Source organism: Wyeomyia smithii, chromosome 3 (genome assembly GCF_029784165.1).
Source record: "Wyeomyia smithii strain HCP4-BCI-WySm-NY-G18 chromosome 3, ASM2978416v1, whole genome shotgun sequence".
NCBI lineage: Eukaryota > Metazoa > Arthropoda > Insecta > Diptera > Culicidae > Wyeomyia > Wyeomyia smithii.
The window spans coordinates 243,507,366-243,534,786 of record NC_073696.1 but is presented as its reverse complement, the minus strand read 5'-3'; the positions used below and the strand labels follow the sequence as shown (position 1 = coordinate 243,534,786).

At 43.5% G+C, this 27,421-nt stretch overlaps 1 protein-coding gene across 1 annotated transcript; it reads right to left on the bottom strand.

Moving 5' to 3' along the window:
* On the bottom strand, positions 1 to 27,421 carry LOC129730355 (zinc finger protein basonuclin-2). Its single transcript, XM_055689636.1, has 2 exons — positions 26,369 to 27,421; positions 1 to 5,702 (listed from the first exon to the last, which is right to left on the bottom strand). The coding sequence occupies exon 2, from the start codon at positions 5,514 to 5,516 to the stop codon at positions 1,992 to 1,994; it is 3,525 nt and encodes a 1,174-aa protein (XP_055545611.1). The 5' UTR covers positions 5,517 to 5,702; positions 26,369 to 27,421; the 3' UTR covers positions 1 to 1,991.

The following is a 27,421-nucleotide window of genomic DNA, read 5'->3' as shown; positions in this document are numbered from 1 at the left end:
TAAAATAATTTATTTTCACATACTTTTTTTCGGGAGGGTTTTTTTCCGCTCGGCAGCTCGCGAGCATGAGAGTAAACCTTTAAAAATAAATATAAGTGATTTTTGTTGTTATCATAAAAACTGATAGAAAAAATCGCAAAAGTTTTGACATTTGTGCGGCGCGCCGTTTTTGTCGGTCAATGACGTGCGATGTGTGTTTGTGTGGTACATGTAAACAAACTAATCGAAGGAAAATAGCCGATTTTGTGAGCGCCTATGGAACTGGTTTTTGGGAGGGTTTTCTTACTGATATTTGTTTTACTTTTCGTAGTTATTGATATTTTTGATATTTAAGTTTGCTTGTTTTTTTTTTCGTATAGGTAAACTTGCTTGTCGCTATTTTACATTACTGTAATTTGTGATGTGTGATGCGATACCTTCATTTTGAATGAAGTTTTATTTTTAACCATTAATATCAATTGTTGTAATTATCTACGGTTTTATAGCTCAGTATGTATAGTCTATGTACAGATATTTGTTTGTTCGTGTGTGTTGTTTTTTGTGTTGATCATTTTTCCTAGAGAGTAAAATGCTGTATAGACATATTCCATATCGTTTACGTTTTTTGCTTAGCCTGATTAAATCTACTATTTTGTTTTGTTCTCCTTAATCACTAGAATTGTGAAAGTATTTTAACTATGCGTATGATTATTACCCTAAAAGACTTTCAATTATCTAGAGCACAAAAGAGGACGAAAATATTGCACATTTCTTATTGATTTTGCTGCATCGTCTTGCTACGTTTGCGTTTTTTCCATTCAGTGTTCGCAAATTAAACGAGTAGCTTGTCGTTTACAAGTAGTAAAGGTACACAAAAATGAAAGTTTGCCCGCAAATGTTTCGGGCAACACTGTTGCAAAAATTTCTTCTATTATTAGCTTGCTTCGGTCGCTAGGATTTCGGCTGTTGCTCTTTGTTTGACCTCTTTCACTTACACTAGTCATGTTTTTTTCTTTTTCGTGGAAGATTTTGGTGTTGGTGACAGCGCGATTAAATTACGATGATTAAACAAAAAAGGTACTAGTTTCTAAATAAAATCAATATCATTCTTCGTTGATCAGTTGCTTTTGCTTAAGGGTTGTTTTCTATTTTTTTTGGGAAGTTTCTTCTTTCACGAATAAATTACACAGCAGCTTACTAGGAGCAGAGTTTTAGGAACTGGAGAAGCTTACACTTACGGCCTTATCATAGCTACTTGTTTCATCATTATTACTTTTGCTTGCTACTAAAACGTCTAAAATTCTACTCGTATTAAAAAAGAAATCAATTTTTGTCCCACTTCTCCCACGCACCGAAAGGAAAGAGAGAGAGAGAGAGAGAGAGAGAAAAAAAAAACTGCGAGTCGCAGCATCTGCAGTAGGAGACTTTTCGAGTGTCCGAAAGCATTTAATTAAAGTTATATCACTGGGCACTTTAGTAAAGTGTGATTTATTATTTCAACCACAATTTGCCGTTATCGCTAAAAGTAGCTAAGTTCTGTTATTAACGCTTTTGTCGTTTTTTTTTATTTCCCTTTTCTCCGCCATAATTACGGCCACTTTCGAATAACCAGATAAGCAGAACCTAACTTACGATAAATTTTAATTACAAAATAATAAAAAGAGAGTCAAACGAGATCACGATTTTTTCTTTAGAAGAGAGACTTCCGCTTTGTGTATACCCATCAATCGCTTTTAAATTGAATTATCTGTCTGTTTTTATCAAAGTTGTTTTTTTTTTCTCGAAACGCTTCATTGCTGAGATAACATTACTTGGCGCACTTGTGCCTAAGCGAGGCTGCCGTGACTCAACCAGGCCTACACTAGATTAGTCTGCCGCGAGACCCCGAATGGAAGGGGGGAAAAAAACTCATAAAATGTTGAAAACGGGGGGAAACCGGCAATCTTGGTGTACTGAAGGTGGATTTACCAGATGGTGGATTCGGTTGCAAACGATGTAAGGGACGGCGCTGGTCACGACAGGGTATCCGGCGTCTTTTGGCTCTTGTGTGCTTCTTCGGCCGGGGTGGCTGCCGGTGACCGGTTGTGGCTAAGTAGAGCGGCCGCCGAATGGTGTCGCTCTTGGTCGTGATCCTGATGTTGTGACATGGGGGATGGAATGTTGATATTCGATGGTGGTGAGCACGCCGAGATGGGTGAATCCGAGCGGGACATACGGCCACCCGCTAGCTGGGACGATAATCCATTCAGCGGATGCGGCAGCAGATGGGAGAATTGGGATAATCCGGGAAAGCTGGCCAGTCCTCCGAGGGGAGGAAACAAAAATGGATTTGCTGCGGCTGGCGGAAATCGTTGGCCGGCACCATTCAAGAAGTGATCTGCATAGGCACCGGCATTCGGGAAGTGGTTTTTAAATGCTTCCAAGTTCATGGGGAACTTTTGCGAATCTGCATACAGCCTAGCGAGGAACTCAGTTTGCAGAGGTCCTGGGAAACCGGAAAACTGCTTGTCCATGGTGAGTACCGTGTCGTTACTGTCGGAGCTAGTGGAAAGCAACTTCCGGTGTAGATTCAGATTTGAAGCATGTCGGTCACGGCTGCGTTTCGAAGGGAAGGCCGCGTTACAGCCATCGATATTGCACTTGTGCAGCAACTTGAGGTGCACATTCTGATAGTGAGTCTTAACGGCAAAGTGATTCTGGAACATCCGTCCGCAGGCGGAACATTTCTTTGGGTTATCTTTGTCAAGAGGTACATTGGGATCACTGAAGCAGTTGCCTTCCTCGCAGTAGTCTACGTTGTCATCCGAATCAACGTCCTGCTGATGACTGTTATCTTCTGTTCTTCCTGGCGAAGAACTCCGTGATCGGGCGGGACTTGGTGGAGCGGCATTCATGAGGTAGCTTAGCGGAGGAAACTGTGGCAAGCCACCACGTTGCATCATCATCTCATTCAGCGGTCCGTGAGAGAGATTCTCCAGCCGTCTGAGGGTGTTTGCTGAGTCCAAACTTTCGGCGCTCTTTTTACTGTCGGTTGAGCTTGGTCTCCTTAGGTCTTCCGGTTCCGTTTCGTGTTCCTTTTTCGGATTTACGAGTGGCACCGGATTCTGCAGCAGCTCGGACGCCGGCTTTACGTCGATCGAATATTTGGTAAACTTCTCGTTGGCGTTAACATCCGGCGTGGAGCGTTTCTTCGACAGATCGAGTGACAAGTTTTCAGCCTCGTATTGATGTTCACTAGGTTCAGACTTAATCTTCACAGGTGTTTCTTCTTCTTCTTCTACGTGGTTGCTCTCACCGTTCGGTTTGGGTGAAATCGATTCTTCACGTTTGTCATTTACCAGTGCTAGTGCTTCGTTCTGCTGCTGGGATTCTAATTTGATTTTTTTAATCAAAGGCTCTGGTTGTTCTTCTTCACCATCCTTCTCTTCGTTCTCATCGGACATGTGACCGCCCTCGGCGGATAAGTGTTCCTGCGGAATCGCACACTTGATCGGATTCATACTCTTTCGTTTGCGTTTGTTGATGGAGAGGAAGGCATTCATCTCGTCCCGTGTGGCCTGAGAGTCATGCACCGACGAATCCTCGTTGCTGTCAACGTTGCTTGCAATTTCATCTCCGTCGGAGGAAGTGGACAGCTTTTCTGTCTTCAACTTCGCTATACTGAAGTCCTGCGGCTCGTTTTCATTGCCCATTGTTTCGTTCCTCCTGTGGTTCTCCTGTTCGTCGTCATACTCCGGCTCTGGAGTCCCCGAGTGGCGATAGGATTTTACGTCTTCGGATTCCGAACTAAGTGACATATCGAAGCCGTGCATGTCATCATCGTCATCGTTGCCATCGATAACGATTCCATTGGGATCATCGTCATCGTCGTCGTCATCATCCAAATGACTTCCGACCGAGCTTCCACCACCTAAATGTTGTCCGGGGGAAAGATACTTGTCAGGAGTGTCACCGAGAGGACTTCGATAGCGATAGTTCTCCGGACTGAGCGATTGACGTTGATTTTCCCGCTGTTTCTCCTGCTCTTGCAGGCGACGGTGCATACTAGCTTCCATGTTGGCCTTAAATTCGAGGGCGGTAAGAGAGGGGTGACGCATGTCACCCGGGAACGGGAACGGTGCAAATGGATGCAGCGGGTTGAGTCCGTTCGGTAGAGGCATACCGGCGGACGGCAACAGGATTGGATGTGGCTGGGCGCTGCGTCCATCGTGTGGGGAGATTTTCCTGCGAAGGTGGGGCGAGTGCAGTTTTGGGTTTGGGTTGGCGCTGTGCCGATTGCGGGAACGTCTGGAACTGAACATCATGCTGCAACCCTCGACTGTACATTTGTGCATTTCTCGTAGATGCACCGCGGAGAAGTGGATTTTCAGAGCTCCCTTATCACAAAAAGTTTTGAAGCAGACGTTGCACTGGACTCGTTTCTTGCCTGTGGCAGGGTTCACGAATTGGGTTCCCAGGTTGGGTGGCAAAGCTCCCCACTGACGTTTGTTGGGAGATTGTGGTTTTTTGAGATGAACTCCGGGCGGTAGACCGGCAGCAATGCGGCTAACATGACCTGGCAATCCTTGCCGGGCCAAATGCTGATTGGCAGCGGCTGCAGCGGCCAAGTCTCGGCTGAGGTTTAACACGTTCTCACCACTGCCGTGGTGATTCTTTTCCATGTCGGATTTGTCGGATGGTTTTTCCATCTTTAGCTGCATCTTGTGGTGCGAGGAAAGCGGTGACTTGCTGCGAGCCTGCTCGCGGGCAGCAGAAGCCGCTAGTAGATTGGGGAACGATTGCGCCACGAAACTTGCCGCCAGAGGATTTCCGGAAACGGCGGCAGCCATTGCGGCTGCCGAATGGTTCAGCGAGTTAGCCAGTGACATGGTCACCGACGTCGGTGGCGGAGGTGGAGGAATCGGAAATGGTAAACCATGTCCGGCCATAGACAGGTTCATGAAATTGGCGGCCGCTGCTGCGTGATCGCGCGAGCTTGGTGATGAATCGGAAACCTGCGAATCACGGCGCTTCGCCGTTGCCTGGGAATATGCCGCCGCGGCAGCAGCGTGCTGCTGATTGAAGTGGTGCTGTGCGGCCGCGGCTTCAGGACTCAACCTTGGTGGCGGTAGTCCTGCCGTGAATGCACTTAGTCCTGCGGCTGCTGCGCTCAGTTTGCGGAAGTCGAACGGTTGCATCGATTGGAGCCGATTTAACGGATGTGTCGACAGTTCAGTTGCCGACGGCATGTTGCTCGATGTGCTGTGATTGTTACTGCTACTGCTACTGTTGTTGTTGTTGTTCTGACTTTTGTTACTACTGTGGTTGTTGTTATTGTTGTTGTTAATATTGCTCATATTAGCATTGGCGCTGCTCGGAGAGGTCGATGGACTTTTGAAGAATCCACTCATATGATTCGGCGTCAGTCCGGCGGCCAACTTCTGATGCATTTGAGAGGACAGTTGCAGCTGGGAGTGTTGCAGTGAGCTCAAATGCATATTCATTGGATGCGTGGCAATTCCTGGCGATGATAGTCGTCTGCTTGGCGACATAACCATTTGGGTCGATGTTTGGCGGATGACCTCGCGCTGCTCTATGATTGCCGATCGGAAAATGTGTCCTGTAAGGGGAAAATCGTTGCCCTGTCGTCGCTAGCTGCTTTTCTGCCGAACGTTGATGCGGATTAACCGCGTAACAGCTGCTTGACGGTGGGTGTCATTGCGGAGGGTGCATCAATCGGTGTTCTGTAGGAGAGAAGAGAAGAGAAAAGTCCGATTAGTTTAAAGAAATGGATATTGGTGCCATAAGGGGTGACTTGCTGTTTTCAAGTTTTTTTTTGACATGAGATGGAATTTGCTGTTGTAGAAACAGTCCTCGTCAAACACATGTTTGCTCTCTAGTGATTGAATTTGTTTTTCTGAAACCTTGATTGCTCGGAATCAAGCGCTTGACGATTGATGGATAAGAAAGCGGCAGCGAAACGCTGCTCGAACCGTTTCAGGTTAAAAAGAAATTATGAAAAGGAAACAAGCCGTAAACGAAACATTTTAGAGTGTCATCTATTCCCCTTTTCTTCACGAACGGTCATCGGTTTTTCTCTTATAATCTTTATGCATTCATCAACACGGCGGCCAGGAAGACGGAAATGGATTCTGTTTATGGTGACTTCTGCGGCAGTTTAGCCCAGCAGTTCAATAAAGATAAGACAAATTAAATTGATATTTTCAGTAATAATAAACAGCGCCTCTCCTCCGGTAAAAAAAAACCGACGGGATGATGGTGCCACACGTCCATCCGTCCACGGTTCATGCGGCCGGAAATTTGATTGATTGAAGCGTTAATGTGATTTAGATGTCCCGGACCTCAGCCCGGGAGTAAATGGATTGTCATTCTTGCTGCGACCGGCGACTGTTTGTTTAAAATAGTTCATCGCATGCGACGCGAGTGCGCTAGCGGGATTAGAAATAGGACAGAATGAGGTTATGTTTATGGCGGGCTTCCGCTTCGGTGTTGTAAACAAAGCAAACGGCGGTAGTTGCTGTCAGCTGAGTCGGCTGAGTGCCGTTGGATGTCGCTCCGGTTGCAGTTGTAAATAATTGATAACGTTTGTCTTTCCCGGGGTTAAAATCTTGTAAGCTGGTCTCGGAATTCCTGGCGGCTATTGATATAACTGTCAGGGAATGCCGTAAATTAAACTAGCGAAAAGGGTTCGTCTCACGGGATTCGGACAAACGAATGCAAGGATCTAATTGAATGAAACTATTAAGGCTTCAAGCCCGGCTGCCGTTGGGACTGAGCAAGCAAGCAAAGGTAAATGAAGAGAAATGAGATTATATTAAATATTTATTCGATTTTGCCTGTCGCGTTAGGGTGGCTAACTGGCTGGCTGGTTCCGAGTCGGTTCGAGTGGTAAAATTAAAACGAAAATGAGTGTAATCGATCAGAGGCGGCTCTGGCACACGAAATCGGCCTTTTTCTTCAACCGTGCGGCTGCCTCAGCAGCTCTTTTTCCGAGTCTCGTGCTTTCTGGAAGCAACGGCAGCAGCATGAGCGTGATGTTTGTAGAAGGCGAATAAGTAATGAGAAATAATTGCATTTGCCCGTCGGCAAGGATACGGTGTGCTCTATAACCCGTTTAAGCGAGTGAGTAAACATCATCGTGGCGTGCTTTGTTTTGATACCACGAGCGGAGCTTTCTTTCGCCTGCTGCGAAAAGGTGATTAGAAAACGATGCCAGGGGAAACACGGCACACTCACTGGGCGGAGCTGTCAAATGTTAGTGTTTGCAATAGTCTTTCACAAGCGTGCAATAGCGGAAAAACTGCCGCACCGAGATGTTCAAGAGCAGTGACCTGTCAATTGCCGCCATCTTACACCACTTGCCGAGCGCTGATTAGCGCCTGTTCACCTTTATTAATTGTTCAAGCATCGTTTATTCACCACATACCTTAATCTGATGCGATCAGCACCATCATCATCGTCGTCATCATACGTGAGATCGGTTTTATTGTTTCCCAGCGTATCACTCGTCATCTCACCGCCTGATCCCCATCATCTTGCCTCAGAAGACAATGCCATCGACTGCGATCATCCCGGGAAAAGTCGCACATAGTTAATAACTATTAGCATCTTGGTTATTATCACCGGCGTGCGCAGTTTCAACCGGCGCCATTGGCTACGAGGGGTAAGCCGAAGGCTTCTAGGGGGATGACACTTTGGGAGAGATCACCGACCTGTCACAATAAGGTGGCTGCATGACTGTCGTATTCTTCTCGCACGTTTGCACCTCAATTGAAAGTGAAGTGTCGAATGAAATCGAATTTGTCGCACATTCTGTTCGCATGTTGCAGCTGAATAGGCGGAGAAAGAGGAAGCCAAGTGGGAATGATAAATATGACAAACGAATAATTGAAGCGGCCGAGGAGGAGGCGGCGCGGGTGGCAATTTGCATGCAACAAACTGTTGAGTTCACGATATATCTGCGATCGGTCGGTGTTGATTCCCGTCGGGCTGTGGCTGGTCGGATAATGATGATGATAATTTCACATATTTGCCAGGCTGACATCATGAATACAGTGCGAGGTACCGCCGCCATGTACTGGGCGTAGGGGGCGAGGGGAAAGCGTTGTCATTCGGGTTTCGTTTGTCGATCTGACATTTTGTTCGCAAACGTGAAGGTAGATGGAGTAGCGGTATGTGCACGTGAGTAAACGAAAGAGAGAGAAGTGCCAAGAAGCTGATGCAGTTCGGTGCAACATCGGTTGTCATTAGCCGAGAAACTTGGCACTTGACGAGGACCAGTGACAGTTGTGTTTTCGCTGCGGGGTTTAAACGGTGGAAACCCGATCAAAGTGCTTAAGCTCGTAAAAGTTGCTTTTCTAATCTTGAGCTCGCGTCATTAAGTTTTCAGGAGATTCATTTTACTGTTGATATGAAACTAGATTAATATTTTTACTAATCATTACTCCATCTATTCGACTGCAAATTGTTCACTTTATGTTCCACCCTCCTGCTCGGGGCCCGATCGGCACTGTTCAAATGTGCTTTTCAATTATTCCGAGATTACATTTCACCTCGGTGCGCGGTATAAATGGAACGGGACAGAGCGCGAAAATAAACAAATAGTAACCTCGACGACGTGTAATGACATTTAAAAGTAAATCATTTTCCCCCGTGGATAAGTTCTGCTGCGCTTCTGCACGGGTTCGATCGTCCCCGCGGCAAACGCAATATTACAGACGCAGGGCATAAAGACGACGCAGGCTCGACGGCAAGCAAGATCAAAGTTCTGGAATGGCTTCGCAGCATGAACTGGTACCGAAGGTACGCAAGAAAATGGCACTGCTGATTGAGTGGCTATTAATAAAAATGATGTGACTGCTTTTTCGCGTTTGTAATGGCCGAGCGGCGCATGATCGCGCATGGCCGAGGTTGACAAGTCCTCTTCTGCGGCAATGTGTCGCATGTCATCGGTATTGAGTGGAATGTTTGATGGTCTGTAATTATGGAACCAGTTCGACACTCGCACAGTATAATGACAGTGGTTCTCATGCGTGACACGCGCGAATGGATCTTCGAGAATCTGAACCCCGGATGGCAGGCGATCGGCGGTACACGGATTCAGAGTTGTCGCTGTCATCGAAGTTGCAACGAGGGGCACGACAGAACGAGCTGGAATTGCAACTTTTTCGTACCGTGCAAATCGCAGCAGGCCAACCGCTTGGTAAAGATTCCGAATGATGATTATTATTTGTTATTGCTCACTCTCGAGCGATGAGCGAAGCAGAGCATAAGCTCTCGAAGCTCATAAAAATCAGGCTCCGGGGTTGAACCATCCCGGCGAAACCAGTTCCTGGAGGTAGATTGTGCATTTTTATTTACTCTTTTCATCCAACGAGTGCCGGCGGATCATTACTTCATGCTTGCTCATTATCCGTGCAGAGTGTAAGAGACTGTGTGCTAACCCATGCGTACATGTTTCGTATGTGTGTGAAGCGGTTTTGATCGATCGATGGATTGATCGAGCCTCGAGCACATTGCATTTTGTCCTCCCACCGTAACGGTTGGAGCGGTCATGGTCACTCGTGACGCGCATTGATGGACAGTTCAAAATTCATCGTCATAAAGCAATAAAAATAAACCGGGCTCTACACTAATGACTTTCAGCTATGATTTGTGCTGTGCGGTAGGAGTTGGGACTGACAGATCACGAAATAGATCGACCCAACGCGCTCTCTCTTCCTCTATCGAGTTGACATTTATTGTAATTGGATCTGTTTTGACAGCCATTGTGCTCCCGCGAACTCGCGGCATCCGAGTGGCGATCTTCGATTATCACAGATACGGACAGAAGCCCAATCCCAAGCGAAGAAATCTGAACCAGGAAAAGCAGTAAAAAGTATCAATCACTGGCTTTTGCTTTCCTCTGTGCATCAGAGCAAAAACAACGCTCGCTCTAGTAGGCCCGTAGGCTGTGTAGAGCTGTCGAAACCGAACTTGTTCTCTGCCGAGCGCGTTCAACCGGACCACAGACGGAGGAACAGACGAAGAGACGAAACGATCAATAAAAGTGGATTTCGCGCTTCTGTGCCTGAATGCCAGAAGTAAGAAAGTGTCAAACGCTGATGATCAAACGGAAACCAGAAATCTTTTCATAAACATTTTCCTAAGCGCGTCCAATCATCATATCAATGGGTTTTTAATTGAATTCCACAAATCCGCTAACGATTGTGCGACATTGCAGTGCCCCTCGTTTCCCCACTGCGATCGTAAATCACCACGACTGACGCAGGAATTCTGTGTGAAGATCGATTTGCTTGAAAATAAAATCCTTTGCTGTTTTTTTTATTTGTGCAAAACCAGTAGTGGCGGAGACTAAACTGGAACATTTCGTCGTTCACCTGAAGGGGTGCGATGCTAGAAAGCATAAAAATATAACTCTTTAATCAAAGAAATAGTTATCGGTTTCCGTTATACTCTACTAAATTTTTTGGAAATAAATATTGAAATTCAGTCCGCAGATATAACTCTTTAATTCATTAGTTTTAGACACCTCCCACGTCTCCTGTTTTCTTCTGTGCCATTTTTTTTTATTTTGACAGCTACTCTGTCGTCATGTCGTCGACACGATAAATTCCGTCGTTTAGCAGCGTCTCCAACGCTAGAAACGATTTCTAATAATAAATAAAAGGAATGAATTTTTTTGATAACTGTCTAGCCTGCCTCTGTCATAAAGGCGACCGGCGGTTCGGCCTGTCACCATCTCTCTGCCAATTTCTACAAAATTATTAAAAATATAGATCGTTTGCTTTTTTTGTCGGACCGTCGCGCTCGGGACCAATAATCCTCGCGGGCAAGCCGACATAAATCAAGCATTGACACCGATAGCATCACCGGGCGGGATTGGGTTTCGTTCGCCATTTTGCTTACCTTTTGTGCTGGTGCCGAGCGCACGATGACACTTGACAGCTGCCAAATCGGAGCGGTCTGCCTCGACGCGGTCACTCGCAGACTTCTAATTAAGTGTCATCTTCTCTCATAAATCATATCATACTTCGTTTCCTTCTCTTCCGAGGTTTCCAGCGGTGATAATCTCCTTCGAATGTGTGCTGCTCATCTTAATTTTCGAGGTTATGTTTTATGGCTCAGTCAGTAAGGAGACGAAAGCCAGACCTCAGCAGACCATTGATTTGTGTCTTAAAAACGAAAATTACGTATAATTTGATTGCTCCCTAATCTGAGTAAAAAATGTCGTCGTCGTCTAACCTGTGCAGCATCAAAAGAGCCAAAGTGCTGGGAAACAGAAAACAGATGTGTCGCTGGCTGATGTCTCGGTTCACTTTGCCTTCGAGATTAGAGACAATTACTGGTGATTGTTCTTCTTGCTGGCAGCAGCACCTTAAAGACAACAGACAACGGATAATTGCCTTAATGTGATGTACTTAACCCCACCAAAAACAAGCTAGGCACCGTCCTGCCGCGCTATACAGGGTAGCAAATGAGATTTATTTCCACTCATTTCCGGTAGTTTTTGTTCTTCTTCGCCGTGGGACCACTATTAGAACCGATGACAAACGCGATTGTTTTTTTCCTGGCTGCTCCGCATGTGTCAATTTACGAGCATGAATTTTCCTCCGCCGCACTCAGTCAAAATCAATTCCTGCACACTTCATTAGTGATATGCAAATTGTCCACACACAGACCCCTTAGAACCTGCCCCTTCCTGTATCCCCACAAAACGTTCTTTGATATGCTAATTCAATCGTCGAAAATTTGCCCTTGGTTTTTCGGTTCCTTTCTCTTTCGATTTTCCACTCCACGTTTACAGGTTTGCGTGCAAAATCAGTAAATTCCGGGAACCTCTATGGCAGACCAAACTTCGGCCCAGACAGATAGTGCCAAAAAACAAAAAAAAAACAAGTTGAGAAACAAAACGGGGAGAAAATCTAAACAGGTATTAAGTTTATTAAAAAGCACTTCACATGCAAGCTCATTATAAAGCGATTCTTTCCCATCCCTATCGCACCTTTTGCGCCAACAACGACGATGATGACTGTGCGAGCGGGCGCCCCTCGTGCGCTTTCGCGCCGCGCTCGTTTCGTTGCAATTTGACAGCGCTTCGCGGCGGCGCGCATCCATCGCACGTCGCATCTCATCGTCAACCAGTGGAGTCGCATCAGACGGTAGGCGACGCTTCATGCGCTGGTATTATTTGGTTTGGTTTAATCAGACTTACCGAATGTGTGGAAAAAAAAACAAATGAATTTTGGAAGAAATTTACTGGTATCACGTCAAGTTGCAAGGCTAGAAGTCGGTGAGTGACGAAATTACGAGCCGCTTCGAAAGTCCAACCGTCTACCACAGTGAGCTCCAATTATGAGTAATTTACGCTTAATAAGGCTTTTAATTTTCGCCGTTGGGGCGCCAGGGCCCCCGGTTCACCGATGTGACAAGCGATGGGTGAGCCGAAAATTGTTTTGTTTACACTCTTGCGTTTGGAGGAAACTCCTAACCTAGCAATTAGCAAAGAAAGCATCGCCTTCGGCGATGAGTTACGATTAAGTATGGCTGCTTCTCGTCTGATTAACTGGCGCGCTGAGATTGTTCAGTCGGAACTAAGAAATTGAGACAGATGAAGCGGATAGCTTCCAGTATAACAGATGTCGTGATTACTGGTTGCGTTTTGTTGTCGGTCTGCGTTGCGAAGGGAGGGGTTTTTCCGCGCTCTGGTGCGCTTTTTACACGCCTTCGCTTTGATATGATACCTCTTTTTCCGAGAGAGTTAGTGTGTGGAAAAGGGAAAAACTAATTTCACATATTAGATAAATGATAAATTTTACTTGCAACAGTTGGCAGAGGTACGAGATTACCGGCCAATCGGTTCGGATTGCGATTAGTAACCATAAAATGGTGTGGAAAAGCGTACCGATCGTCGATCAAGCCGCCGCATGTTGGTAAGTAAAATCGGACGCTTCTTCGTCGTCGTGCGAGTGTCAGCGGCGCACGAGCGCGTCAGTAATTTACGTTCATTTATAAAAATCTATCATTCACCGCCATATTTTTTTCGGTGTGCTGCTTAGTGCGCGCCTTCTAATTGCAATCCGCGCAACTTTCGATGTGAGCTTTTGTGTGCCATAACTGTTAATGTTTCCAACGTTTCTGGCGCATCCAAAAGTCCATCAAGTTTGCGTACTTTTCCAAAATGAAATAAAATCGGTGCCGTAAAAGGTCGGCTGGTCGAGGGGGTCTAATAATAGCATCGCGAAAGATGCGTTGAACTGGTGTGGATGGGAATTAAAGTGGGGGGGCTTTCAAATGGTTCGCTAATTAAACTCGATTACCATCCTTTCAAATGGCAGTGACATTTGACAGTAGCGGTCAGTAGCAGTAGTGTATCGATCGAACGGGTCAAAGAATGAGACCGCGGTCAAATTTGATGGCCGGTAATTTTCGACCCGAGAGCGTGACATTAGCCGGGCGCGATCGGTATGGCAACCCAAAGTGTACTTTGCCAAATGTGAAGCCTAATTAATTTAAATAGTCATTGCTTCACTTGCGCCGTTGCCGAATGATACTCATCTCGTGAACGCGCAGACGAACTCTGGCCCAACCTGCGTGCGCGTGTGGTCAGCAATCGGCAGTCCGCTGAGGGACAAATCAATCATTTGTCATTAGCGATCGACTGTTTGGGGATCAATTTGCTGTAGTTTGCTTATTTTTTGGTTCTGTACCGTTTCTCACCGCTTGTTTTTCGTGTTGCCGTCTATTTTTGCAGATCGTCAACCCGCTCCATCATCGTCGTCATCGCCGGAACGGCGGCAGATTGACCGCATCATCATCCACTCGATTGCAACATCTGTTGTTGCCTTTTTTCTGTTCTCGATGGCGTGTGCTTGGACCCCGATGATTCTGTGAAAAATGCGTGAATTATTCGCGGGCTCACTGGCGTCACTGACGGTGCGATCGCTATTGCGCATATGACGCGTTGCTGGATGGAGTCAATTGCTGCCATCCGGACACTTCCAGGTGGAGGAGACTGCGGGTAAGAATGCTTCAAAAAGTCTGCGTACCAGGCGCTTCCTTCTAGCTAGCAGGTTTGGTAATGAGTTCTATGGCAAAAAGTGAATTGCTATTCGGTAATTTTTCGAGTACGCCGATAAACGATGGTGAGGAGTTTTATAGAGTTGATGTTACTTGGAATATTGGTAACCGAGGACGATGATATGACAAGATACAAGATTTTGCGAATATCTCACATATCCGAGTATCAAAAAAGCTGTAAAATTTGTTAGCCAACCAAGTAAGTTCCCAACAGACAGCCAGGAGACATTAAACGAAGATTCCGGAGAATACTAATCAAGTCCACCAGCAGACCGCAATTAACCCGGGTTCGTGTTTCCCAGACATCCGCGGAGACTAAGAGGACCTTCATGAGAAAAAAACGTGCAACCGAACGACAGTAAAACTCGATCGATTTAGTGCATTTTTACGGCCCAACTCACGGGATCAGCCATCGGCGGCGTCGCGATCGGATGTCCGTCCGTTTATTCGGCTGATGACTTTCGGTTTCACCAACAGGCTGCGACTGCAATTTTTTTCTGATTGCTTCTCGGAAGAACAGAGAACCAGAAGGAATAAATCACCTTCACAAAAAAATGTCCCCCCGTCTATCGCGGTCTGCTAACTGGACTAAACGATTCCAATCGGTGTTGACTTAATCCGATTCCGAAGAGCGCAGGCGAAGGCGGTTGTCTCGCGACGACGAACGCGATAGAGCAAGGAAGGAGGAAAAAATGAGTTACGAGCCGGTTCTGTTTTATGACAAACTAGTTGAACGTTCCCGGCGATGCTCGGGATCAAAGGTGTCAAAGATAGTATTTTTTTATATTTCATTGCTGCATTAGCTCAACTCACTTCAAAAATATAATTTACATCTTATACTTCCATCATCACTTTAAGTACTTAAATATTCTGAGAACGCACAGAACGGAAATACCCGTATTGGATTGTTTTTTTTTGTGATTTTGGGCTGATTTACAGAAACTGGAAGTCACCATTTTGGATTTAAAAATGACGTATGGAGTTCAACTTTCGAAAGTATTGAAATTGTTGGCCAAATATCATTTTAGAAGTCATAAATTTGCATGTTTCACGTAGTTTTGTGAATAATATCTCAAATTTAGTGATCAGATACTTGTTATTTTTCTTCAGATCTCTTTTCTGAACGTTAACAAACATTTTAATGAAAAAAAAAAAAAAAACACGTGTCATCGCTATAAAACGACGTATGGAGTTCCACTTTCGGAAGTATTGGAATTGTTGGCCAAATATCACTTTAGGTTATTTTCCTGAAACCGGAAGTCGCCTTTTTTTAATCCACAAAACTTCGTAGAAAATAAGAAAATAAAAGATTTTTAATGCTTAAGCTGCCTCTTTATCGATATTCAAACCAAAGAATCTTAACCTTTCCTCCAGCTAAATGTCCCAAGAGTTCTAGTTTGGATTAACGTAGAAAAAGTAAAACAGTAAGGCGTCTTACACAAATTACGTAACGCATGAAGGGGAGGAGGGGGGTTGAGTCTGCATTACTTATTGTTACGTAGGGGGGACGGGGGGTAGTAGAGACAGTTACGTAACTGTGATGTTTGCTCGAAGTTGAAAATTTGATCAGCGTTGCGTAATTTTAGGGGGGGAGTCATGTCGAACGTTACCTATCGTTACATAGGGGGGAAGGGAGTCTGAAATCTAGATCATCAGCGTTACGTAATTTGTGTACGACGCCAAAGGTTAAGAGCTGAATGACCTTCTGGTTAAAAGCTCTCTAATAAAAATCAAATTCAAATTCAAAAGTACAAAAGTAAATCGAATGCCGTAATATGTAACTATTCACAAAACTACGAAAACATCAGATATGTAAAATGTTTATGCTTGAGACATGGATTATTCTGCAAAAAAAAATGTAAATGGTGACAGAACAACGAACATTGTATTGAAAAAAAAAAAACACAAATAATTGAATTTTGATTGCGCATAAAAAGTCAAGATTTTGCATGTATACGTATAATACGTATAAATTAAAAAAAAAGTATTTTCAGTTGTTTTTCTGTATTCTGTATGCTGTATATGGTCCTCGTGGCTCTGTGGTTAGCGATGTCGATTGTCTCCCACACGGTTGTGATATCGGGTTCGATCCCCGATCAGGTCGAGAATCTTTTCGAACTGGAATTTTTTTCGACTCAGCTCTGGGGCACGGTGTACCGTTGTACTCATCCTACAACATGCAAAATGTGCTAAAAACAATATCGATAACGAATCACATGTCATCGCTTTAAATGTTAATTTAGAGGCGAGTTCAGCATAAAAAGTCATAAATTTGCATGTTTCACGTAGTTTTGTGAATAATATCTCAAGTTTTAGTAATCAGATACTAATTATTTTCCCTCACATGTCTTTCCTGAACGTTAACAAACATTTTAATGAAAAAATAATCAAATGTCATCGCTTTGAAATTAAATTTAGAGGCAAATTCAGCATAAAAAGTCATGATTTTGCAAGTTTTACGTAGTTTTGGGAATAAAATATCAAGTTTTAGTAATCAGATACTTAATATTTTTCCTCACATGTCTTTCCTGAACGTTAACAAACATTTTAATGTAAAAAAAATCACATGTCATCGCTTTAAATTTTGATTTAGAGGCAAATTCAGCATAAAAAGTCATATTTTTGCTTGTTTTACGTAGTTTTGTGAATAAAATCTCAAGTTTTAGTAATCAGATACTTTTTATTTTTCCCCAAATGTCTTTCCTGAACGTTAACAAATATTTTCATGTAAAAAACCCACATGTCACCGCTTATTTTTTTGATTTAGAACGATTTCGAATGATGGTGGTGACAGTACACCACTGAGACGGAAGCAATAACATCAATAAGATCAAACGTTACGGAATTCCATTTTTATATAGTAGATGAGCCGCTTTCAGAGGTGTAATCAAACAATGTCCGACCGGCAATCCCATCGACCTAGCGGCCGGCGAAACGGGACGATAGAGGTGAGGTAAAAATATAATTAATAGGATATTGATGCGAACGTCAAGTCGGTGCAATAGTCTGACAACAAATAACCAGCGTTAGAAAGGGACCGCGCCAGCCCGATGATGGTTGTGTCACTTTGACAGCGTCGTTTTCCCATTCGTCCCGGTTGATTAAGTCATGAAATGATTAAAATGTGACCGTGTCGTCGTAGTTGCAGTGGCTACCACTGTTAAAATCAATTGAGGAAATTCAATTTGGCGTGTTGGCGAAGGCGAAGGCAATTTTCCTTCTGGGTTGCCTTTGTGTTGTGCATTTTCCATTGCCCGTCTTTCTCCACACATCTCGATCACGATGTCGTTCGATGCGATTTCGGTATGGTTGACTAGTGAGCCGCCCGTCTGGGCTGACGGTTGATTAATACGAGATTGATGAAGCGTACCATTATGGAGTTAATTTAATAAACCGCATACTCGTGTGACGGTGGTGATCTAGGAAGATCTTGTCGCCAATCAGTGTTAGTCACGCCGTCGGTGCGGTCCACCACCTCCTCTAGCTAACTCCATCACAAGGAAATGCGGAAGATTGAGCGCTTTCTGATGTCACTGAGCCGGCTCTTAGCCTTGGCAGTGTCAAAATATTAGACGGATATCGAATCGAAAAGAGGTATCTCGGTTCCCTAGCCTAGGCGCGATGATGTTTCAGCCGTTTTGTACCCCGTTTAGTTCGCCTCCATGTCGTGACCATCGTCACCGGTGTTCAGAACCGTCTAGATGGCCCACTCTTAATTATTTGATAAATTGTCTAATCGCCGTAACCGGACAACTAATCAAGAGACGCTCGAAGTTTTCGTGTGTCTTTTCACTTGATGGTGTTTCTTAGGTCGTCTATCTTTCGGGTTCTTACGCGGGTCGTGCTCGCGAACATGGCCGAACACGGAGCGTGACAATCCCCACCCTGGAGCTGGTGGTAAAAAGAGAACCCGTTCCCACGCAGAAGATTAATTGTTGAACTTGTCAATTCCAAGACCTACGAGATCAAACGATAAGCAACGGATTGCTGTTGTTGTCTCCCCAGTGGCCCCCCGTTTGTCGTCGCTTCGACAGCCATCTTGCCGGAAAAAATGGCGCCCGGAGAAGTTTGATTGCTTTGGAAAAATTTCACTTCCTTCCATAAAAAAATGTGCACGGACTTCACCGAAAATAATAAAATAAAAATTGCTTATTATGTGTAATAAATTGATGATGATTTCGTTTTTTTTCCTTTCAATTCTTGATTATTCTCGCTTGCGGCGGTGATTCGCCCCTTGACCGCGACCGACCGAGAAAAGTTATATTGTCGTAGCAATTTAGACGATTGCCGATTTTCGGCCGGTCACTTTCTTTGCCCGTCAGTTCGGGCTTCTCTTTTTTTGTCACGCAACTTTGTCTCTTCGGAGGATCGGATTGTCGCACGGGAAAGACCGCAACCATAAAGAAATAAAAATCACTTTTTATGGTCTCAACAGCCGCCGGAGCCTCCAAGAACAAGTCGCACAGGAATTAAGCATTGTTCTTTATTCTACCGAACGACACCGAGTTGGCCCAGAAGCTGGGAACTTGCGCGCTCTCGCATTTCGGGTACACCGGGAGACGAGAGTGTCACACACATACACACAGTGGCCGCGGATGAACGGCGGGGGGTGTGTGTTATAAATTAAAAATTCCGACGTTTTGTTATAATCATTTATTTTTCTTCCTTCGCCGTCCTTTCATGATTGGACACCAATCCCGCGAGAATCTTCCGACCGTGCAGCAGCAGACTCCACTCTCATGATGAATCGTCTGTTTTTTCCCCCGATGTACAATGGATGGAAGAACTGTCATAAAAAGGCTTAAAAATAAAACGACATTCTCAGCTTTTCGGGTCGTCATTTGCGCTACCCTGGCGAAGATTTTTTTTGCCCAACTCTGAGGAGGTGAGTCCTGTACGATGATGAGGTCGAGGAAAGCGTTCGTTCAGTACAGATTAAGTGACCCGTTTCAACCTGAAATCCCAAAAATCCAGATCGAGATTGCTGCACCAAACGCGATTGACAGATTATTCGTCGTTTTATGTCAATTTAATGGGAATTTGTGAATCACTGCTGCTGCTGGCTCTGTCTTAATTACGCGTTCGCGACGCAATGACGGAAACGTTCGGCTCAAGGTCGTCTCGCTTCCGCGGGTGTCATCTGACACCCAGTCTGGCCCCGTGAGGTAAAGGCATTGCCCACCACGAAAACACGGTGGTTTCGTTTGATTTTATTTCACAGTTTACCCAAATGCGGCACGGCACGATCGTAAAAGAAGCAACAGCAGCAACAAGGTAGCCTACAAAGAAACTGAGCGCTGAGCGACAGATTTTCGGATCAAGCGTCTGACTTTTTTTTTGTCGTAAAACTTCGGCGGAGGTCTGCGCTGGATCTTCGATCTTCTGACGGCGACGGTGGTGGGAAACACTTGAACACGTTTCTAATGACGGTTGATATTTCATTAAATGTCATCGCGCTTCTTTTGGCCGGCTACAATGACAAGTCATATTTTGTGTCCCATTCCTGATACGTGTCGATCGATGTCTCTTCGGAATCGATTCCCAGAAACAGATGGAAGCTGGATGACATAGGAAAAAATACGTTCAGCTTGCTGGGTTCAGTAGTTCAGGCTAGTAACGTGACGGATGGACATTTTTCTTACCGGCGACGATTGCTAAACCCGTTCCGGGGCGAAGAACAACCGAACCATTTAATACACCTCGACGAATCATCGTTTTCATCAAACAAGTAAGCAAACGGCCCAAAATGACATTACACATTTTCCACTTCCCGATCCCGGACTTGACAGATCGGCTTTGCTAGAAACGAATAGACATTCGGACAGGAACGGAACGTAGAGAAACTCCCTAACAATAACAAATCAGCAGTAATAACAATAACAAATCAAACGGGAATGCCTGCGTTGTCGCATTCTGGCCTGACAAAATCGCCGAGAACGACGCGACTGCGAGGGTCGAAGTATCTAAAACCACGACGAATAAATAAACACAATGAGACACACATTTGGTGACAAATCAAAACATTACATCATTTTTTCCCTCGCACTGTTGCTCTGTTTGTGGCCAATGGATGATATTCCTGTCACATCATCATCTCACGCACGAGTGCTCCGGTAGAGGGTGGTGCACCGGTGCGGGTACTCATACATGCGGTGACCCAAGATGTAGAAGGTAAGTCCGCTCTTGAGCCAGGAAGATGTCGTGACTCTCGTCGGCAGGCGGGTGCCACTTGAGCCCGTTCATCAACCGGTTCAAGTGGGATTTGATCCGAGCACCATCAGACGCGATGTGGTGGCTGGCAGCGCACGCGAGCATACGCCTGAACTGTCAAAGTACACTGTCAAATAACGATCGCCCGCACACAAACGGCCTGGAAGCGCTGTCACTTGAGCTTAGAGGTGTAATTCAATTTTGCCGTATTTTTTTGGAGTGTCGCACCTCCTCCTACAACCAATCTCAGTAGTGTGGCCATGTGCCCGTGGTTCGCGAAAGTAACACATACTAATTGGTGGCAAGACAAGGTCGTGGCGCGAGTGTTGCGAATGATTGCTGGTGCTCTTTAATTATGGCTGGCTAGCTTGCAGGATATGGGTGGACAATGACAATATTGATTGACGGTACCGACGGTACTGATCGTATCTAGCTCAAGTGTCATTGAGATCGCACATTAGCCCTGTGGCTGTTGAGCTGAAGCAGGGCGCTGTCCACTCGGCGCGCTTGATTTGATTGATTTCCGGCACTCGGAGCGCGTCAGCTCTCTTGATCTAGATCGGCAGCGGCGATATTGCGGCAAATCGAAGTGCCGCGAAACAAACAGCCGCTTTGTTCGGTCTGTCGTCGGGCTGTTACTGGCGAACACGCGAGATAACCGTCTCGTTGAACCCGGTCGGCCCCAGTGCACAGTGTCGCGGTCCAGCGAGCAGCAGAACTGTCACCGTCGCGCGGTTTGGCGAGCTCGGGACGCGTGGTAATCGCTGAACCTAGTTTAATTTTTATTTTGCCATTCAGTCGGAAAGAATCGGACATGATAAGTCGTTACTGAAGAGATGCCCTTTAGCTGAAAAGAGGCGTCAGCGGTTATCGCCGTGTAGCGCAGCGAGGAAAAAAATGAATATGAAAAAAAAAAAACGCCGCCACTGCTGAAACAAATATGTCACTCTCTGTGGGCAAGCGGTGCGCGATAGCGCGGTAGGACGCAGGGACGTCGTCGGCGTTAAACAAGATCCGGGGACCGATTGACAACTAATACAACAAGTATTATAAACTGCTCTGTTGGCTTGTTTTCCCGTGCACCGCGCTGATAAACTTCCAATTTGACAGCTCTGTTTGTGCAAAACACTACACATTCATCTTTTTTAGCGCAATATCAGCGATTAGCCGCCTGCTTGTTGCTATAATACACGATCGTTTGTTTGTGCAATTAAAGCGGCAGTAAAAGCGACATATGTGCGCTCCAACATCCCTTGTTCCGACGTCGGCAGAAGCCATCCATCATCGATCGCAACCCACGGTTCGGTTTAGATTAGCTCGACCCTAGCTGCTAAGCAGCCAGCTAGTGTTTGCGATGCAATTTTTGCCGGGCTTCTTGACATTACAGTAACCTAGCCTCATTGGGCCCCTCGCAGTGGCATTTGTCGTCGTTCGAGGTTTTTTTTTGCTTACTTGCTCTCAACATTGGACCGTTTTCACTGATTGCTGCGAGTGCCATTTTTTTACCCCACGGTTTTGTTGTCGCACTCCCCTATCGCTCGAACAGTTTGCACTTTCTTTCTTTTGTTTTTATTTTCGTCTATGCTTGCACCAAGAGACACACCGTGGCCTGCAATTGATACGACTCGGCTCGAACTTGATATGTCAATCATGATGGAAATTGACATTTTCTGCAAAACACTGGAATTGAGTGATCGACAGAGAGAGAGAGAGCGTAATGCGGGGACACGCTGTAGCGTCGTGATAGGTTTGCTTCGGAAGATTTTGCCTGGAAAGGGAGCATTATCATACCCAAAAAATCGACAAAAATAGTAAGTATTTGAATGTTCCACTATTGCTGTAAACTAAATAAATTGATCTCAGTTTGGTGCTTTTTTACGAGCGTGTAAACAGAGCTGTCAAAATGGTGATGTTAGCAAGGTTCGTTACATGAGGATAAAGTCATTATTGCGTATAAAAAGCAGGATTTTACGAATTATAGAAGTCAATATTGTCTGATAGACACAAAAAAGATGAATTTGGATTTTGGATTTCAAACAAAAGTTTCTACTGATCCTTTGCCAGCCATCATTTTGGAAAGTGTCTCTTCATTGTTGAAAAATATCTTGTTATGTACAGTGCCTCCACAGTTATGGGTCAGCTACAGTTGTGGGTCACTTTGACGCAAATACGTCTATTCTCACGAAACTGAACAATTTGCATGAGCAGTGGTATTTTTGTAACTCACTTGTAACCTCATTTATACGATTAAAATAATTTAAAGTTGAAAATGTCACTAAAAACTATAATTCTTCTCGGTGCAAGAAGTGAATCAAGACTGAATGAAATAACTTATTATCAAGCTTCTACAGCAATAAATTAACTTGCATTATGAATTTTGACGATTTTATAGACTAAATGATTTTGAATGCTAAAAGTGACCCATAATTGTGTCTTTTGCTATGTAAGTGATATTTTTCTTCCCAACCGATTTACCCGCAAAGTACACATCAGAACACAGAGATAGATAGTAAAACATTCGTAGTTGATCATTTTTACGATTTTATGTCCATTTTTGAACATTCAGACAACACGTTGACTGACTCATAGCCAGGGTTGATATTTGTTGACACTCTTGAGTGAATGTGAAAAAAGCATCCATAAACGTTATTTTTTTACAATCCTTTCAGAGTTCTCCCTTTCCGTTTTTGCATGGCAGTGAACTGTCAAAACACCTCATTATATTCCATGAGATGGAAGCAAGACAACAAAATCAGTTTATCAGTTAACGAAGATTGTCAAGGCATCGGTCAGTGTCAGTGAAAAAGTGTTTCGGTGAGGTTCATTTTGGTTGAGTGGACAGTTTGTTTTTCTTTTTCGCTTTGAAGTGAAGATCATTTGGTTGGATTTGTCGTCAAATTTTATTCCGTAACCGTGAACGATGCGCGCGATCTATTTCATCTGTGTATAACAGCACGTTGCTAGGTCGAAAATCTAGTGTATCTGAAAGAGTGCTGCAATCATTGGAAGTGAAAATTGAAAATGATTGGCTGTAATTTTCGAAGAATTTTGATGGGGAAAATGACTTATCAGCACTGGTCATAATTGTAGAGGGACTGTATATCCAGGTAAAAGCAGTGTGCTTTTCTGTGTTAATATTATTTTGTTCAATAAATATTACAAAAGGTTATTAGGTTAAAATAAATTCAAACATTTTCTCCATTTCCTCTGGGAACGGAAGACTTTTTTGTGCAACACCCCCAGCAAAGGATATTTGAATGTTTTTTAAACTATTTTAGCTGCTTTGTTCGCAGTTCTATCCAAATTAACACCAGCATAAAATATAAATTACACATTCGATTGCATAAAAATATAATTGGAACAATGTAAAAAATACCCGCAAATTTCAAAAACAATCAATAGCAAACATGAATTTATGAATTTCAGTGTTAACAAGTATGACTTAGGTGTGGTATTTCATTTAACAAGAGAACAGTTAATTTTTTAGTATCTTTCTAAAACTTGAAGAAAATATCGTAAATAAAAAAAGGTTCTTGTCAAGTGTCAAATCAGGTTTTTGTGCTTAAAAATTCTGCGATAGCCTCAAACACGCCAGCAATTGAAGAGTTGTACTTTGCTAGTGGAGTTTTTGAACTTTTAGTTCGCTTTTGTGTTTTCTTTTAGTTAAAAATGTTGAAAAAATACTCGTAAGAAGGAAATTTTGTGCAGCTCATCACTATGAACACATTAACCCATTATGGACCAGGTGTTCAATTCATCGAATAATACTATAGGATTTTTTTTTACCTTAACTGTGATGTGATAAACATGTTCCGTATTCTATATATAATAGCTGGAGATGTTGGGAACAAAAAAACCTATCGGGCACCCGTCTCCTTCTATTCCGTAGGGAAAGGAGCGTTTCGCGTAAATGTGTTCAAAAACACTATTCTTAATTATTATTTTAAAGCTTAAAAAATAAAAACTATTGATGATAATATATTCTAGTAGCTAACAGATGTTATTGTTTTTGTACCATTGATCAAAGTTCTGCAAGCATGTTTTTCCCCGCTTGGGCTCACAACCAGTTAAAAGCTCGGTTGTGGAGTCAAAAAAAAATTATTTCTTTTTTTGTTGATTAGAACAATACAAGCTCGTATCATCAAAATCACGTTGAAATAAAATCGGGATCTGTTTCGGTCCATAATGGATTAAGTTTGGTTGAAAGCAATCCATAAAAGAGACTTTAAAGAGTAAACGGTTATAATTTTCAGACATTGTATGACACAAGTACTAAGAATGTCTGATACACTTGCGTTAATCCTAGGATATTTTGGGTTTGCTCCCAATGTAGAAAAATAATGTGATTTTTGGTTCGAAATCAACATCGCTAAAGCCAGTATGTTTTGGTTACCTAAGTTTGGACAAAAAAGCGAAGCTCTGGTTTTAAATGCTTATTCGGAATTTGATCTATTTTAGTTCCTCGAGACACAAGTTACGTTTTTCCACAAGCAAAATCTTATTTGCATATTTTTTTGAAGTATTTTACACATGCCGGATGTTTTGTACCGATGTTTTTTAAATTTCATTTGTATTATTCGAAGAAATTGTGTCGGAAAAATATGCAAAATTTTCAGTAATATTCTAGTTTTCCCGAGTAGTACTTAATGTAAGTAATAATAGCGCCAATTTAATTTTTTTATCATTTTTCCGCAAAGGTTACATTCTGGCATAGACCACATTATCTTATTTTATCTCAACAAATCATAACCTAATGAAGAGCATCACATGACGTTTATTAAGAATATCTGAATTGAAAGTTGAAGTCATTTTTCTAGAAAATATTGATATTTGCAATTATTTTACAGTTAAAGTATAATTTTGTTTGGCTTGGGTGGAATCTGACAAGATGTTATTCTAGACAATGAATTCCGAATGATATTCTGAAGCAAGAAAAGGATGTGCAAAATATACACATTTTGAGTGACAATGATTGCAAAAGCATTGAAATTTTACTAAAATATATTTCGACTATTTGAGGAAAATAAAAAAAATGATACCGAATTATACTTAAATTTTACTTTACATTCATGTTGTTTCATTTATATCCACTGTTTATTGCTCTACTTTTCAACATTTTTGTTTGCACAGACTAATTCACATTTTCTACCAACCTTGTGACCTAACTTTTTCAGGGCTTCGAATATACGTATTATACTAGCTTTTCAAAATATGAGAATTTTGATTCTTTTATATTTTTCACATCGATAAGCTTGAATGAAAACATTCCCGAATTTTGAATTGAATGTATTCTTAACAGACTCAGCTTATATGATGTTTATAATAAAGCCTACTGACTGAATTTATTGTCATGTATTAAATTTGTGGTACTTAAACAATTTAGCATATTTGTATTGGAAAACTTTAATGGTTTATTCTAATGTTTCACCATGGTAAAATTTCATACCTTTGATCCTACTACCATCTTGCTGTAGAAAGATGAGTGTCAAAGATAGAATCTTTAGAATAATAAATTTTGCGCAACAGAATCAAAAATGTAACATTTGATATAATAGTATGAACTGCTACTTTTGTGCATGTACCAAAACAGTATTGAGAAAACCATTTTGCCGAAGTCACTCTTTTCATTTTAAGTTTAGTAAAGCGGGCAATGCGTCCAGACGGGAACACAATAGTAGAGGGTGATTCGACTTTGGTTTAGAACTAGTTATACCTTTCCCAGTAGTTTAATTGGCCAAAACACCTTGCCGGAGACAACGGAGATTGCGGGTTCGTGTCCCGTCTGGACGAGGGAAAATTTGTTCTAAGCCTAAAAGTCACACCTTCTATTCCCGTTCATTTTCGCATCCTCGCAAACTGCATACGTTGCCCGCTTTACTAAACTTAAAATGTAAGTCATTTGACAAAAATGAAATTAGTTCGTAAAGCACTCTTTTCATCCCTGTTGGTATTCAAGACCACGACTAGATTGAGCTGCTTTTTCCAGGGACACACCTTCCATTTGAAATTGATAACTTTCCCTGAAACTTGTTGCAAGTGTATGCCACACCTGCAACCCCTCAATTTCTACTAGACTTTCGCTAACATAAACAAAACTCACCTCTGCCAAATAGCTCGATCCCTCCGGTGTGACTACGGGTGACTACAAACTCGTCCTTGCACCGTTTTTTTTTGATGCGAAGAAAACACACACCAGCACCCACTGAACAGAAAAAATAATCACAAAATAGTTTTCACTCAATCCCTGCTCTGCATTTCCCTGGCTGCATGTTTTGGAAGGCGATTTTGGAGCACTTGCCTTTTATTTTTGCTCGACCCCAAAGCAATGCTGTAGGTAGCTCCAGCCGGGACGTCAACACTTGTGAGGCAGAGGGTTATCCACAATCTTAATTTTATTTTTGCTAATATTCGAAAAAACGGCTTCTACTCTTCTTCTGTTACTACATTCACTGTTCCCGTTCGGTGGCTTCACGGGATTCACTTGTTCACAGATTCTGTACGCCTCCACACACTATTACTGATTACGGTTGTGCACTGGATTTTCTGCCATGTGACACAAAAGCTCTTCAGTTATCAACGGGATTGCATTCGCTATCGGCCGGAAACGATTGGCGACACTGGCGATGGATGTTTGTTTTTTTTTGTGTTTTTCTGAACTTAAGTGCCTCCTGCGATCGATATTTTTTCAGCTTCGTACGGTTATTTTTTTTTTGCGTTTGTACGATCGTCGTTCGTCGCGAGTTCGAAAACTCCGTTCGCGGCGCTCTCCGTGTGTACACTAAGGCTACTTCGCCTACTGCTTTTGCCGCCGCGGTCACTGCTGCTGCTGCTGCTGCGGTACGCGTGTGTACAATCAACAGTAACGAAATACACAATAAAACTAATATCGGACCGGAGCACACTACCAGCCCCTGCTGCACCTCACGCGGATCAGCTAGTGATGAGCGAAAACGGCGGAGTTCGCGGAGAGCGAATAAGCGACCGTGAAGAAGTGTGCTGCTGTGAGGCGTTTGATGATTTTTTTTGCTTCTTGTCCGTTCCTTCTGGTGTTGGCTGCGAGATAGGGAACCGACCGTTTTCTGCTTTTTCAAACCACCGAACCGTTGGTGTGGTGTCTGGAGAGAAGGACCGTGTATGTCTCACTGGCAAGACG